Here is a 16,717-nt window from a genome sequence, read left to right as displayed (position 1 = left end):
AGTAGGTAACACACGTAAACATTTTATTTCTGCTCTTTACTCTAGGTTCTTCTGTTTCTGAAAAATGCTGGCTGAAATGCCACTCACTCAGTGGATTTACCAGGTAGAATATAACTGAACTGTTTCTGTCAACACGAGGGGGAGCACAGACACATCTATCAAATTGACACAGTCCTTGCACTTGATGAGCTCGGTGGAATGAGTCCTCCACCTCCAGTTTTCGTTACGCCAATGAGTGATGAATCAGAGATATTTTTGACATTTGAAAGCAATTCAAGGTGAGAGAACTAAGACTGGTATTTGCCAGTCAGAGCTATAAATAAAATTTTCAGCACTAAGACTCCTCCAAAGCTTTTTAAATAGGCTAAAATTTTATGTTATTCCCTAAGGATAGGAATGCTATCTGTGTGTCACTTCTTTATATGCAGTCATACAGAGAGCAGGTAGGAGTTTGTCTTCCTTCATAACCACAGTAAATCCATCCTTGTTTCTTATGCTATTGGTAGGATTTCCAGACCTGACCCAGTGTTTTTAGAATTAGAGGAATTAATTAAGTTGATGGGATTTTTCACAGTGATTCATGTTCTTAGAAAGGCTAATGAATCAAGATATTAACTTGTAATGACACTAGTGTATATTTACTTGATGACTAGGTATACACTCTAACCTGTAGTCACACAGCATTTCATCAAGAAAAGTGACTCATGATTACTGCACACAAAAAAAAAGGTAATTGCATTTGCAGATAATGACATACAAAGTTTTCTTTATGTTTTCTCTCTGGTGTGAGAGAGAGCAAATAACTTGAAAAAGAAAAAGACCAGCCTCTATTTTCAGAGCTAATATCAGCCATGTGGGTAAGATTAGCAGCCTGGCTGGATTTACACAAATCAATACAAGGATGATTGAAGACCTCAGTGGATTTTAGCACTCCTGGAGGAGAGAGGTTAAATGAGCACCAGCCATATTTCCACTAAGCCAACCACAACTCACAGTGAAATGGCAAAATATTCTTTGTTGATCTCTGATAGCCATGTAAAATAACATGAAAACTAAACTAGATATAAAGGCAAGATCTAAAGGTAAATGACAGTGAGAGGAAATGTTTGTCTATGTCCTAGTCAAAGTGCATTCTGCAGGAAGCATTTTTTCTCTCTGACAGAACATTTAACACATCAATCCTAAAACATATTCTGAGACATTCTGTGGACAAATTCTACTGATGAAATATAATGATTTTGATGGAGTTGATTTATGACAACATAGCCAAGCCTAGGATATTTTTTAAAAGGTTGGATCAGAAACGTGACTGAACATGTGACAGGAGAATGAAACAGAGGAATAAATATTTTACTGTCATATTCATCTTCCGATAAAATATGAATAAACCTTCAAAATGTATTATGTGAACAGATTAAAAAGTAAATTTCTACATCAGATTTCTCCTGTAGTTATTTTAAATCCAAGATGGTCTTGATCACTGCTGAAATGAACCTATATGGTGAGTAAAGAACTTTTTCAAACTTCAATTTCCAGAAAAATTCCTGACAAAATAAACCAAAAGAACACAGATAACTCCAAGCTGCTCATTCTCTTTCTTGAAATGTCCAGTCTTGGGGAAAAGTTGAATAACCTCATTTTCCTCTTTGCTTGTTTGGTACTGAAACAATGCATGCATGATCTAGCACAGTTATGAAAGGCTTATTTATTTGTATGGAGGGAGCCAAAACAAATACTTGCTTCAAAACACACAAAATTAAGGTCAATTCTTTCATCATTCATGCACAAAAAATAACACTATTCTATCATTTGGTGAGTGAGATCCTACCTATTAAATATGAATGTCAGAATCAACTTTACAGGTCAAAAAAGAAATATATTTCTGTTATACATGTCATTTCATTGACATTGGTGTTTGAGTGCCTTTTTTGTCGTATATCATTAAAAAACTGGTAAAGAAAACACCAAGGGTGTAAGAAAAATGGGGTGAATGCAGGTGACACTGTTTTGTAAGACCCACAGCATAATTAAACTATCCCTTGTAAATATATTCTTTAATCAATTTACTCAGTTTTTCTGTCTGCAAAGTGCTTTTGATTTAATAATGATTTTTTTTTTTTTTTGCATATTTAGCATTCAGAAAACTTCTGTGAGTTGAGTTCTGCCTGGGAATTAGTCTTCCTACTTATCTTCTTTTGTTATTTTTCCCTGTGTACACGGTTTTATTTAAGGAAAAAAAAACAGTTGAATGAATTAGAAACAAATGTATTCTATTTGTGTCCATGGATGAACTGATATTTCAGGTACATACAGATATGAAAAAGGGAAGTGAAAAATAGCTAGAAAAAGAGAAAGTTATCAAAAGAAGGTGGCATTCATGTAATCACAGATAGAAATAAATTATTAGACAGAATGATCACATTTGCAATAATCTTAGAAAATGTATTGATAAAGAAGTTAAATTAATTTCACCTCGTTTCAGTTACCTGAAGAATGATATGAAATTTCATGCAGTTTTCTTAAAACCAACTAAATGAGGAAGACACTTTCAATTCTTGAAACAGAGTAAACTGGATGATATAACTGTGGAGACCTCCTTGTTGCCTGTTGGGGCAGGTTGGATGGTTACCCTATACCAGAGAACTAATGTTAAGTATGACTTTGGGGAGCTAAAAAAAAAAGTTAGCGCATGTAATTGAGAGACAACTGGATCTGTTTTACCTGTGCAATTAAGAAAATCTCAAACATAGATACTTAGATGATCACGACAGGTTAAAGACCTTCAAAATATCATGTCCATGATATAGTCTGATGATGTATGACCATGACATACAGCTGGACTCTAAACAACTACCTCACTTGCAATGCAGACAGCATGTTGGCACAAATTACTGAAGATATGCCACAATAATGCTCATCATGGCAACTCTCTTTGGCTATAGAAGTCATAAAACTACTTTCTATCAGTCCTTTTCTGCTTTAAGAGTCATTGATGTTTAGCCCTCAGTCCTTGTACAAGATTGCATCCTTTGTGCAAGAGAAAATGTGTGTTATAAATAATTCTAACAAACTCCCAGCACTCCTCCATCTCCATTTTTTAATAATGCATTTATCTTACCTTCTATTAGCTTCCCCGTCTGCTCTGCATTGCCCCCAGGCAAGATCTTGGCAATATAAGCTCCAATTTCCCCACTGCTTCCTGGAATTTCTTTCCCACCTACAACTCGAATTCCCAGTCCATTGCCTGTGATCAAAAGAAAGAGAAAACTTTAAACAGAGATGAAGTAATGAATAATTCACTGGAAAGAAAGGAGAAGAACAAGTCATCAGAGGTTACTGAAGATGTCCCCAATAACTTCTGGCTGTGGTTGGAAGATCAGGGTTGACTGCAGTCATATATTCTGCTCTCCTAAAGACTTTGGGAAGATCTTGAGCAGCAACAGTATGACTGACATAACACAAACAACTGAGTCACTAAAAATTACTTTGAAACTAATCCTATCCTCTTCTGACAATCTATTTGCACTATTAATAAATTTAATTAAATTGCTAGAAATCCACGTGAAGTGTGGATTCAAAGGATAGCTTTATCATATGCCTACAACATGCACACAATTTAACTGAGAAATTATAATAGCTGAGCTTTTAGAATCACATAATTGTGGAGACATTGACAGAGATCCTTGAGCTTGCTTTTTTGAGCAGCAAAGCATGTACATTTACATGAATCTATACTTGGCAGATGCTATTATTTTCTTTAATTTTTCATTTTTAATTGACATCTCTTGCATCAAAGGATGTGCAAATTAACAATGGGAAAAGCATACAATAAGTCTGTAAAGAATCATAAATCACATGTTTTCTCCCTTTTAAAGAATTTACAGAGATAAAAACACTTTCAATGCTCATTATTTTAGCTGGAGAGAAGCAGATCAGCAATCTTCCTTATGTACAAAATAATGAGAATGAAAACAAAAGCTTAGTATATACAGTCACATAAAGCTAATCTTATGCATTGCCAATTTTTAATGTTCTCTTGCATTAAAAAAATCAACTTCATATACTAGTGAAAAAAATTTTTTCTTTGAAGAAAATTCCATGTGAAATGATTCACAGTTTGATCTGGGAATATAAAGGCTGATATTCCCACCTTTATTGTAATGGCTAACTAATTACTTTTCAATTTATTAATTTCATAAGCCAAACCAACAGGGCAATTAGACTAATCAGCTGTAGGAAGGTCATCACACCACCTCTTTGCAAAGCTTTATCTTTTTAGATTAACGTTTTTCCTCATAATGCTATTAGTGTTTCTTAAGTCAGTCCTGAGTTTGTCTCAGAAGCAAGATTGCCACATTGTGTTTCTGAACAAAAATGTTTCCACTAGTTTTTCTATCCCAGTTTAGCTAAATCTATATAATTTTTGCCTCAGCTTTCCTCATAATGAGACATTTTCCAAACAATTTTTTAAGCAGAGTGATTTTTCAGTTTAATTGGAACAAACAGCACTAATATTTTGGGTCAATTACCTTATTTCAGTGCTCATCTGAAATTTTACATCGGCAAAGTTTATTTTTCCTAACTTGGCAGGGAAAGCAAAACCACTATTCGAACAATGAGTCTAAATGTCCTTTAAAAAAAAATTCGAAAATACAGTTTTTAAAAACTAAATAGCTCATTGTACACCTATAAAAGCATTTAAATGTAAGTCCATTCTGAGGACTTAGAAGTTCATGTTGGCTGCTCTGCACAGAGAACTTGTGATCAAGCAGTGTGGAAAGGGTCATTAATATGCTAGAGATCCAAAGCCCACAACTGGGAACTGTTAAGTTCAGTAAATCCAATAAACAACTATTCTTAGTATGCAACACACACAAACAAGAACACAATATCTCCCTCTTAACTCATACAGACAACACATGGAATTTTCATTTTATCTGTAGGACTCACTGATTGTCATCACAGAGGGGAGGAACTCCTCGGAGTCAGGATTTTCTCATGATACACAGTACTATCTCTACCTCTGATAGCTTATTTGTGACAAAATGGCAGAGAAGTAATTGGTCATATAAATGCATGTACACTTGATTTCAGAGGCATTTTCATGGATACCTGTGGTAGGGAACTGAAAGTCTTGGCTGACATTTGCTTAGGTTTTGCCGGGTTTTGTCCATTTTACTGCTAATAAAAGAAAATATTTTCCACGCCAATACATAAAGATTTTTATTCCTAGACACTTTGAAAGGGCTTGCAGTTTTATATTTGCAGGTTTTAAATTCAAATGTATGACTGACCTCATGTATTAAGTAAAAGTATGCTTGTCAAGGGACAATCACAGAAGTCAGGGGGTGTGTGTGTGTATGTGTGTGTTGGTTGCAAAAACACTACAAGAAAACATATTTAAATTACAATTACAATTTCAGTTTAAATTAAAGTTAATTACAAGATCTTCATTCCTGGTAGTCAGAATGAATGAGCTACTTTTTGCCTACTGAGCTCTAAGTGCTCTGTTCTGGCTGACAATGAAATATTGCTTGGCTCTTGCTGTATTTTCTCATGTGAAGATGGGAATTCAAACCTATTTATACTTTATCTATTGAAAATATTGAGCTTACTACTTCTGTTTGAAATGATATTGCCCAATTTGTAACCTTGAATGCAGATAGTTTAAAAATATCCATCATATGCTTTCTCAGATCTCTTTTCCCCTTGTTTTTCTTTTTTTTTTTTAATTTTTGAGTCTTAATTTCCATCTCTCAGGCTATTTTGATATAACCAGACATTTATCATTCAAATTTAGATTTTCAGAATAATGAACTACAGTTTTCTTCTTTAGAAGACACAGAACCAGTTAACCATCAGAAAGCAAATCACTGTGATTTGCATAAGAGAGGGAACCTGTCTGAATTATGAGTATTGATTTCCATGGAAAATATCTTCAGGAAAACATCTCTTCAAAGGGAATTTTACACATTGAAGATCCAATCCTTTTTAGGATGCTTCAAAGCAAGAAGACTGGTAATTAATTAAAACTGTTTTTACTGATCTCCCCAGGCTGTGATCATACTCTCCCATCTAATCTTAACTAAAGCTTTAAGATGGAACATGCTAACCTTAAAAAAGAAACCTAAAACCTTAAAAACCCAACTCAAGTCCCCCCATAACCCAACCTCCAAAACATATAATGCTAAATTTGACAAGGTTGATTTGACATAAACTTTGACAACTAAATTGGTTTTATATGTTGATAAACAAAAAAAAAAGTTATTAAATCACTACAGTTAGCTTGTGAGCCACTGATTTATACAGCTGAACTTATGAAAAAATCACACTTTGAAGCATTAGGTCACCTGCCCAGTGGATGATGGGAAGGTGCTGGATGTAGTTTTTCTGGATTTGACTCTGCCTTTTGATGCTGGCTCTCACAGCATTTTATGGATGAGCTGTCCAGCTGTGGGATGAGTGGGTTCATGTCATTCCTGGTGAAGAACCAGCTGAAGGGCAGAGCTGAAAGGTTTGTAGTGAATGGAATGACATCTGGCTGGGGGCTGGACACCAGCACTGCTCCTCAGGGATCAATTCTAGGGCCAGGTCTGTTCAACATGTGTCAAAAATCTGGATACAGGAGGTGAATGCACCACTGGCAAATTTGCTCATGACAAAACCTAGGAGGTGCTGTTGATGAAAAAGAGGCCTTTCAGAGGAATCTGGATAGATTGGAGAGTTGGGCTATGATTAATGGGATGAAATTTAACAGGTGGAAATGCTGAATCCTGTACCTGTGACACTGGGCACAAGTATAAGTGGGGAGAGCAATGGCTGTAAATCTGAGTGGGATCTGGGGGTCATTGTGAGTCAGCAGTGTCAGTCAAAGGGACAAACCTGTCCTGGGTGGCATCAAACATAGCATCACCAGCCAGTAAAAGAGGTGATTGTCTCACTGTGCTCAGCCTCACCTTGAGTACCATGTATAGGTCTGGGCCCCACAATTTCAGACGGATTGTCAAGTTCCTTGTAGATGTCTGAAGGAGGACAACAAAGCTCGTGAAAGTGCTGGAAGGAATGTCCTGTGAGGAACATCTAAGGAATTTGGGTTTGTCAGGTTTGGAGAAAAGGCTGTGAGAGGCAACCTTATTGCTCTTTACAGCTTCCTGAGGAGGGGAAGTGGAGAGGGAAGGGATGAATTCTTCTCCCTGGTGTTCAGTAAAAGAACTTCTGGGAATAGTTCAAAATTGTTCCGGGGAGGTTTAGACTGTGAAGGTGGTCAAAGACTGGAACAGCCTTCCTCGAGAGGAGTCAATGCTCCACATCAGTCAGGGTTTAAGAGGCTTTTGAACAATGCCCATAAGTACACACCTTTAATTTTGTTCCATCCTGAATTGTTCAGTAGCTGGACTATGTGATTTTTGTAGGTCCCTTCCAACTGGGATACTGTATTTTGTACTGCACAGTATTCTATTCTATTCTATTCTATTCTATTCTATTCTATTCTATTCTATTCTACTATTCTATTCTATTCTATTCTATTCTACTATTCTATTCTATTCTATTCTATTCTATTCTATCCTACTCCATTCCATTCCATTCCATTCTATGCTAGCAACAATTTCAAGTGCTTAATAACTACAGAGTTATTTTTGTGAGATATCCCTACTTGGAGGAAAAATATTGAATGGCCTTTTTTTTATTTTTGGCAATTAACCAACTCTGTGACTTTCAAAAGGACATTTCACTTGTCGTTTCATATTCTTCCAGACATCACAAACTACTTCAGTGATGCATATTCATTATATATATATGTATATATACACACAGAGATAAAAATTATACATGATCAGTAACCAACAACCTGACATTAATAAATGCTGTCACTACAGACCTGGCAAGCATCACTGCAAATGTGTTTTCAAAATTCATCACTCTAATTTCCTGGTTTCCACCATGAGGTATTTCTGTCTCTTTAGATTTATTTATTCTGAACTTCTGGGTCTCGATGTGTCTCAGACACTATGAAATCCTATCTCCTTGTATACTTCATTGTGTCACAGCAGCAACACAGCAGAAAGCCTGTAATTTATTTTGCTGGAATATGCTGACCAGAACCTGATCTCTGCAATTGCAGTTTAGTCTTTTTTTGTCCCTTATGGAGATAATAAAGATCAGACTGTTGCCAATCTGTTGCTGTTGCTCTCAGGTCACACAGAAGATCATAAAATCTTACAGTCTTTTCACTGCTTTGCTGACCAGCTCCATTATTGCCATTAGAGTATAAACAGCTTAGATTTCCTGGAACCATTTCAGTATCTAAACAATTACTAGACTTTCTTTTCCAAACAAATGCTGATAACCTTAACCTTAAGTTAAAGGTTAAAGGAAAGATAGGAAAAAAAGAACAGAGAAAAACTGAAAAAGTCAAGTCCCAGCAGGCTTTTTGCTGGTGCAGGTGGTCCTGATTTTACACAAAAGTGAAAATTAATTTTCGAGGAGTGTTTTCTCGTATGAAAGTAAATAACATTCCAGTAGCAAATGCAAGGACCGATTATGTTTAATTATCATATAGGTCCTATGCAGTAGCAACAACTTCAACACATGCAGGAGAATGCTGGCATGTGATCCAGAAGCTCTGTGCAAACATTGTTCATGGGTTAACTCAAGCAAATATTTCCTCTGGGCTAATTTTTGAAAGTATAAAACCATTTGTCTGTCTAATTATATGAGCAGGGAAAGTAAAGAAGCAATTAGAATGTACAACAGATTTTCAGTAATCACACATGCGTTTGTGGGAATTGGCATAGGGAACTGTAAGTATGAGTGTCAGCAGCAATCTGACTTTGGTCACAGTTAGAAATAGAGCTATATGAATTTTTAATAGACTTTTAGATGACTGAACTTTCAAGAAAGATATTTTAAAAAATGCTACTGATTTCATTTCTAAGAACCTTAAAGTATACCCTTCAAGTTGGTAGCTGAAACTCACTATTTCTGTAAAGCCATGGTCATTTAAATACCTTTGGGTATTGTGTGCTTTGAAGTTGAATCTATACAGAAGTAAAATGGGAAAAATTGAAATGGGCTTAAACTGCAAAATGCAGGGCTACAACACCTATCTCTGAGTAGTTTGAAATGGGATATGCTTAAATCTCAAAATAGAGATTAACTGTTTTGTTTCAAATCCAATGCACAGACATACCACCGAGAGCAGAAAGAACCACAAGTCCAAATATGGTTTTCACCACTTTCTATTAATATAGAAAGTGGTGAAAACCAGTACAAAACCAGAATGGTGAATTATGGCAATGGTGCACAAGGATGATCTTTTTTTGGGCAAGGTCCAGTGGTAGAAAACACATGGGGAGAAAGCATGAAAATGAGACATTAGGCATGAAAGATTTTGTAATGTGCCAATGTACCATGTTATAGCAACGAGAACATATCCATCAAACCAAACAATGTGAAGCCATTCAACACTATTTGGCTGTGAAAGGAGGCAGAACATACCTTCCTCCTGTGTTCATTTACTAGACATTATCTCCTCATTCCTTCTCCAGCCTTATCTAGACCAGACATATGCTAGGGTGCTAGTAAGCCCTTATCTGCTGGAACAATTTTACACTCAGTTCCATTGTCTGCATGGAACAGAAGGCTCAAACACAGAAAAAAACATCAATGACTTCTCTCAGAGAGATCAGAGTTAAAAATACCACAATGAAATGTAAGCTATTTATTTAGACATTGTAGTTGTGATAAAGCAATCCCTAAAGTCTGGAGAACAGGGAGAAAGAAAACATAACAAAGCAAACTAAAACAAGTCAACCAGGAACCTGGAAAGCAGCAGGAAATGTAATGTGTATAATAAAATCCAGCCTAAATTTTTATTAGCATTGTTATTCTTATGCAATTCTCCGGAATACATAACATGATGATCCGTATCCGAGGTTGGTTGTCTAGACAGGTAAAACTTTTCCAAGATTGTCCTCAGAATTGTTTTGGTGCTGCTAACAAAATTAGCTTAAATGAAGTTGTTTCCTAGAAACACGATTAAAACTACTCAGCTATTGCCTTTCTTGGCCATTGGCAATTAAGGCATAAAATAGATACGAAGTCAAATCACAAGCTGGTGAAATTCAGATATATTGCTGTTGTTTTAATAGCACAGCACTGATTTATATCAGCTGCAAATCTGCTTCATGCTGATTTGCACACTTGTTATCGTCCTGAAGGATCATAAAGTGTTTTATGAATTAGCATCTTGAAGTATTTATCACATCTACTTGAAAACAAGATAAAGATCTCTTCCTCTTGGATGATGTGTCACATCAAAATCTAGGGTGTCACCTATGGTAGGCTGTAGCTTTAAATCTATGAAATCCCCTGTAGGCACTGAGTTTTATTTGTGTTTACTGATAGACACCCATGGCTCCATAGAGGCCACTGACTCACAGCTGAACTTCATTGGTTAAAACACTAGTTTTGAACTCACCCATCCATGTCAGCCTTGGTATTTAAGACACAGCTACATAATTGATATAAATATAATATGATATATTACTATTTAACACATGATATATATATATGTGTATATGCTAGCTATAATATTTATATTATATTCTTTTATATATGACATAATTCTCTTCCCCTCTATCAGAATAAGCACTGCATGAGCTGGCATAATGCAGAAGTGTAGTGTTGTTTGCAGAAATTAGCAATCCTTATGGAGAGTATGAGGCATGTCTGATGTGTGTACAGCATTACAGCATTACAGCTACCCTGTCATTCTCCTTGCAGTTTCATTGACATCACTGCTGAAGTGCAGATTAGGGCTGCAGTCTTCTGCCCACCTTCTAATTCCCTTCTTTACTCCACTACAAAGTTTGCAGATTTTTCTGAATCATTTATCTTTTTTTTTTGTTTCCTTTTTTTTTTTTTTTTCCCCCAGAATTGAAGAGGATGTTCCCCAACACAGTCTGGCTCCTCAAAGGTATATTTTTCTTCCTGGAAACACAGAACACCCCTCCTTTCAAAAAGGAAGAATTACTTATGACTCATCCTATGTGAGGTAAAGGAGTAAAAATTACCTTTGACTGAGTGCACTCATTGTACCTATAGACATAGTGAGATGTGTCTGCCTTGTTGGATTTTCCCTATGAGTGTGCATCAACAGCTTCCTGATCAATGCTGTCACTGCTTTGGAACCTCAGCATAACCATTATGCCAATTTTTTTTTTCTTTTTTTTTTTTTTAATTGCAACTATTAATCAGCCTTTGCAGAGAAAATTCTTGGAAATTCCTTCACACCACTCAGCATTGTCTGAGGAGGAGACATTGCACATCTTGAAAAGTAGATCTGTGTGCTCCTGATTATGGTGTATAATGAAAAAACAAGAACATTCAAGAGAGAGGCCAGTGAACAAGTATACATCTATTTCTCATTCAGCACTACTATTCTTTTGCCATCACAATTTTGGCTCGGCTCCTCAATCCTTAAACACCCCATTCATACGCCAAAATTCACATTATATGCTTCTGTGTGCAAAATTATGCCAGGTTATGTAAGAGGCAGCAAAGGCATCTGTACTTTACAGTCAGTTCTCATTAATCAAGAAAGCAAATAAACCAAACGCATGTGCACATATAATGAAGTGGAAAAGCCTGAATTTTAAAATATTTGGGACTATTCATAATTGATATTCAGAATGTGACAATTTTTGGATTCATAATAGGCAGTAATTTTTACTGTGGTAAGATTACGATGAGACTTGTGGAATTCAAATTATAATGGTGGTATTAGGATGAAATTTAAGCTTGTCCTACAGTTAGAGCTGCTATGGTAGAGTTGGTTATCTGGGCTGACCCAGCACACCAAATCATTAATGCTCAGGCTGGCCCAAGAACTCCAGTGACATGAGCTAATGGGCTAAAGCTCTGGCCAGCTTCCCAGCAAAGCAGCTGGTCAACAGTTAGAGGAATTCTCCAAGTGGGAATTGTGTACAGTTTGGGACATTTCCCTATGTAACTCCTGCTGTGCCAACTCCAGTTAAGGTACACTGATTTATACTGAAGATGTGTTCATGAATTCCCTGAGAGGAGAACCTGTCAGTCTCGGGCAGTTCCTGCTGCAGAACTGACCAAACTGCATGTAGATCATTTGAAACATCAGTAGAAACTGCTCTTGCATGTGCAGAAATGATCACATAGGAGAGGCTTTTGTGCATAGCCAAGACAGAGGATGCTTTTTTACATACTGTGAGGAAATTGCAGACAGTGGATGGTGGATTTGCTGTTGTGGTCACCCAGGACCACAGGCCAGCTGACTTGTCAGAATCAGCGACACAAAAGTTCAGCTGAAGGTGCTACTGAAAGGCTGGCTGCAACTGGGACTGTCTGGTCACTTGGAAAGAGCTGACTCCCCACATGAGCTTTACTGACAGTTGTGGTTTTTAATATACACTCCTCCTGTGTTCATGCAACAAGTATAAAGGCAGACAAAATGAATCAACATCTCATATTGGTACTTTTGATACGAAAGGAGGGCAGGGAGAAAGGGAGAGCAGAAAGAGACAAAGGGAAGAAAAAAAAACCAAAAAACAGAGAAAAAGAAACCAGCTAGTGAAGCAAACAAACCATCCAGATGAATATCCAAAACTCTTGCAGTGACATAGCTGTGATGGTATAAAAGTATATGTTGTTTAATTTACCAATATTTAAAGCAACTTTTGCTGCACAATAGAGTTCTATGTCTTCCTCTGGTTATTAGGGATTGTCTGGTTAATAAACATAGATGCTTACTATTAGTTTGCAGATAACGGTTAATCAAAATTAATTCTTTCTAAAACCATGTATTTTTCTCTGGGAGAGGTCGTTTGGAAAGCTGAAGGCTAAATGTAAAGCACTACACATTTTAAGAGAGTTTTAGTGTGCTTAAGCCATTCAGACATTTGAGAGAAGGGAAAGAAGGGAATTAGAAAGTGAAGGAGTTATGGTACTTCAAAGATGTAGAAGGAATGAAAACTACAACTAATTATTCTGTTTCAGGGCCTCCCTATTCTACCTTTGGCTCTTTTCTATACAATTTGCATTTAAGCCTTTAAAAATTTGTAGGGAAATCTATGTGTACATAATACAGAAATATGTCTGTGTAGGTCTCCAAGCATGTATCTGGACTGAAACACAAAAGTATGACAACAGCCTGTAGACAGAGCCAAGCTTGCTTTCTCCAATCAGAACTTAAACACAATATTATGTAGCTATAGCAGTAAGCAATCCCAGTGTGGGCTATATGACCTTAGCAGGACCCTGAGTAAATTTTTGCTCCTATGTGACCTCATCTGTGCAGGGAATTAGTAAATGAGATGTCGATATCTAGCCCTTGGTTTTGCCCATCGCTGCTCACAAGGCATTTGCCCTGGGGCTCAGTGTGCTGCTGTGGTTGCCAGCATGAGAGTTAGTGAAAATTTGGGACAGGCATTTCCCACTGAATGAGGCTTAGTAACTTTACATAGGAGAGCAGGCTTCAGCAACACTAAATCATGAGCTTTACACTTGTGTGGTTGTAATTCCACTTATTTGTGAGTAAGAGAGCAGCTTGGATCACAGCATTACTCATCAGCCCGCAGGGCAAAGATCCCTACAAGGATGCCAAGGAGTTCCTGCGGCCAGGGAGGGCCTGGAGCAGCACAGGCTGACACAGAGCAGAGCCAGCAGCTCCTTTCAGACTGTGCTGTGTGGGTGGAGGGGTCTTTCTGCAGCCTGAAATCGTCAGTGGGTGTTACGCTGACTAACAAGAAAATACCTCATAATACATACAGAGCATTCATTTAACACCCTAAAGATGAGGTGGATACTGAGGATGGAAATTATCAAGACTTTACTGCCAGAAACCCTGTGAAAACAATATTTAGCAATTCAAGTAAGTTCGTGCCACTTTCTACTTAATGCTCAAGGGAACACCAGGGCTGGCAGTTGGTAATTACTTCTGTGCAGAAACAGAGTCTGACACACACTATTAGAATTTTTTAAGCAAGTTAAAAGTCTGAGGGTTTCATGACAAAACCGCTTAAAGCACCTACCTTTAAAAGAACAAAAACAGTGTATTAAAATAACTCTGAGTTCCGTATCAGTATTAGATGTGAGAAAAAGTGCAATTCCAAAAGCTCAGACACACAGACCTTACCTGTGCCAGGTCTTGTAACTGGCAGACTTTTACAGTTTGATACATGAAAATATCACACTGCATTCCAGCTCTCAGCCCGGGAGGTGAATGAATGTCACCTGTGCCTCTTTCATCTCCCTGGCAAGCAGACTCTGACTTACACAAGTATTTATGTCAGTGTTAGGGAAAAAGAAAATAAATCTGAAGTCCTCTGATAAATGTCTCCGTGTGAAGATATCACAGAAAAATGGGATCTGATTGTTCTGCTAACCCCCTCTATGGGGGGGATAGAGTTCCAGAACAGAAAGAATAAAATTCTCAGTTCTGTACATGTTGAACACCTACACAAGCTTATTTTATAAGAACTCATGCAGAGAATGTAGAGTTACATAATAAGCAACAGCAAAACAGACTGTTCATATGGATAACACAACAGATTTTCCCCTGTTTTTAATGTCTGTATAGCTTATATGTCTTGAACAGATGTCGTGACCTTTTTTATGCACTGCTGCTTTCTGTTATAGCAAATGAGCAAGATTTAAAATGACCACTGATTTTCCTGCTGCATAGACCCAGGGACTATTTTTAATACTGGAATTCTTTTGTATAATTCATGTTAATCAAATTAATTATCATGTCTGGTAGAGGGTTTTTTACCTGAAACTGTGTGATCCTTTGGGTCTCTCAGTAGTTTGAGCCTTGTATGAGGGAAAATGTACTGCAGGGGCTTCCCATTTATCTGAGGAACACAAATATGCATGTCATAAAAAGATAAACCAACAGCAATTGTATCAATAATTTCAGATAGTTGAAACAGAAACAAGCAAATAAACTTATTTCATCCAGGGGAATATCACAACTTCACAATTCAAAAACTCCCACAAGTTTCAAGACATTTGTCAGACTGCAAATTCCTTCTGCAGGGTAATGAGTATTTGTTTCCATGACTCCAGATTAATTTTGAACATGTCTTTAATTCTGATATTTCCTAATGACTAGAAGGTGGTCACTATCTTCTGCAGCTTCTTTTAGCATTAATCCTTTAGTCAAGCAGTATTTAAGATAAGAATGAAATTAAACATAATTCCTGTACTTTTTATAAAATTCTATTCTTAGAGACCTAAATAAAATGTTAGTTTAATGTGCTACCATCCATGATTTGCTTTAGCTTCAGCAAAGCCACATGGTCCAATGAAGACATCTTGTCTTCAAATTCCAAAAGCCATTTGAAAGACCCAAACTAAACCTGGTAGGACTACATTCTGTATGAAAATGAGCAACATTTACCTGTGCTGATCCTAGATCATGTCAAAGCTGAAAGCAATGCACTCCTACAACAGACTCCAAAGAGGCAGTTTTCCTGTTGAAATGGGCTTAGGAGGGGCCAAGCTGCAGGGACTGACCCACCTGCCAGGGATGACCATCCTGAGCCCACGCCAAAATGCCTCTGCTGAGTGTCTCTTGCAAGCCTCACCTCGCAGCCATCACACCCCTCCTTTGGCTGCAGTTTTGGTCTTTTGGGAGCAAAGCTGAATCCATCACTTCTCTGTCTCTGACACGTCAGCTCCAAGCCTGGGCTCTGCACCCAGACTGAGAGGAGGGAGGGTGACTGTCCCTGCTCCAAGCTGGGGCCTCAGGGAGCAGCCTCAAGGAGCCAAGGGGACAATATTATCCAGCATGGCAAGGCAGCAGCCTGAGTGTATCAGCAGCCTGCTGCCAAGAGTTTATTACTATTATTTATATTTAAGTAGCATTTAAAGGGATTAAGCTCCTCCTGAGCCAAGCACTTCAAACCTAGTTTCTGCCCTGGAGAGTTTATGAAGTTAATGGGGTAGCACACATATAAATGATGGGAAAAGAAATAAAGAAGTCAAGGGACTTGCTTAGTTTGATCCCACAGTGAGAGGAAGAGTTTATACATCTGTTGTAATTCAGTTTCTTATCCAGTGAATGATGTTGCATCTAGAAGACTCCAATCCTCCCATAACACAGTGAGAGTAATATTGAGTGCAATTAGTGTCAGACATGAAGGAGATCATGCATTTGGTAGTGGACAAGTACTCCAGAATAAATCAGAACATGAGATCAGGCAGACATTTGAATTTATCATAGGATTTTGCCAGGACATAGTCTAATACTACCAGAAGTGTAAAAAGTTTGATGAGACTTCCACACTTATTAATGGATAGGGAGAGTGTTATGTTTTTAATGACATTGTCAGAAATTCACTAAGTTTTACACAACAGCAAAAGAGATGCATTTGTCACATGCAGCTTACATAAAATTGCAAAAAATCTGAAAGAATGCATCGAATTTCTTTTGAATTAAATAAAAAAATATGAAATATTGCAGTTTATGAGAAGTGTATGAACACATTTGAATAGATCCTTAGCTGGGATCTATTTTGGTGGGAGCAATTCAATTTAACATTGCAGCTCTTAAACTACAATTCATATTATTTTACTTGTCCTATCTTCTTTCATTTTTTAATAAATAATGACTCAAGAATATTCAATGCCATATTGTACATGACTGCTGACAAATACACCAGAAAATATAGACTGTGCC

At 37.2% G+C, this 16,717-nt stretch overlaps 1 protein-coding gene across 9 annotated transcripts in view; it reads right to left on the bottom strand.

The window, feature by feature from the left end:
* PCLO (piccolo presynaptic cytomatrix protein) overlaps positions 1 to 16,717 on the bottom strand; it is a 320,809-nt gene that overhangs the window by 108,982 nt on the left and 195,110 nt on the right. For all 9 annotated transcript variants that reach the window (XM_085083444.1, XM_085083453.1, XM_085083378.1 and 6 more), the window contains 2 exons: positions 14,807 to 14,888; positions 3,119 to 3,244 (listed from right to left, as the gene is read on the bottom strand). In XM_085083444.1, coding sequence (XP_084939570.1) covers positions 3,119 to 3,244; positions 14,807 to 14,888 — 208 coding nt within the window. The remainder of the gene's footprint in view (positions 1 to 3,118; positions 3,245 to 14,806; positions 14,889 to 16,717) is intronic.

The sequence above is a fragment of the Lichenostomus cassidix genome, chromosome 1Aa, assembly GCF_008360975.1.
Source record: "Lichenostomus cassidix isolate B80296 chromosome 1Aa, HeHo_3.0, whole genome shotgun sequence".
NCBI classification, from domain to species: Eukaryota; Metazoa; Chordata; class Aves; order Passeriformes; family Meliphagidae; genus Lichenostomus; species Lichenostomus cassidix.
Note: the sequence above shows the minus strand (reverse complement) of the source record. Positions and strands in the feature narration are given on the sequence as shown.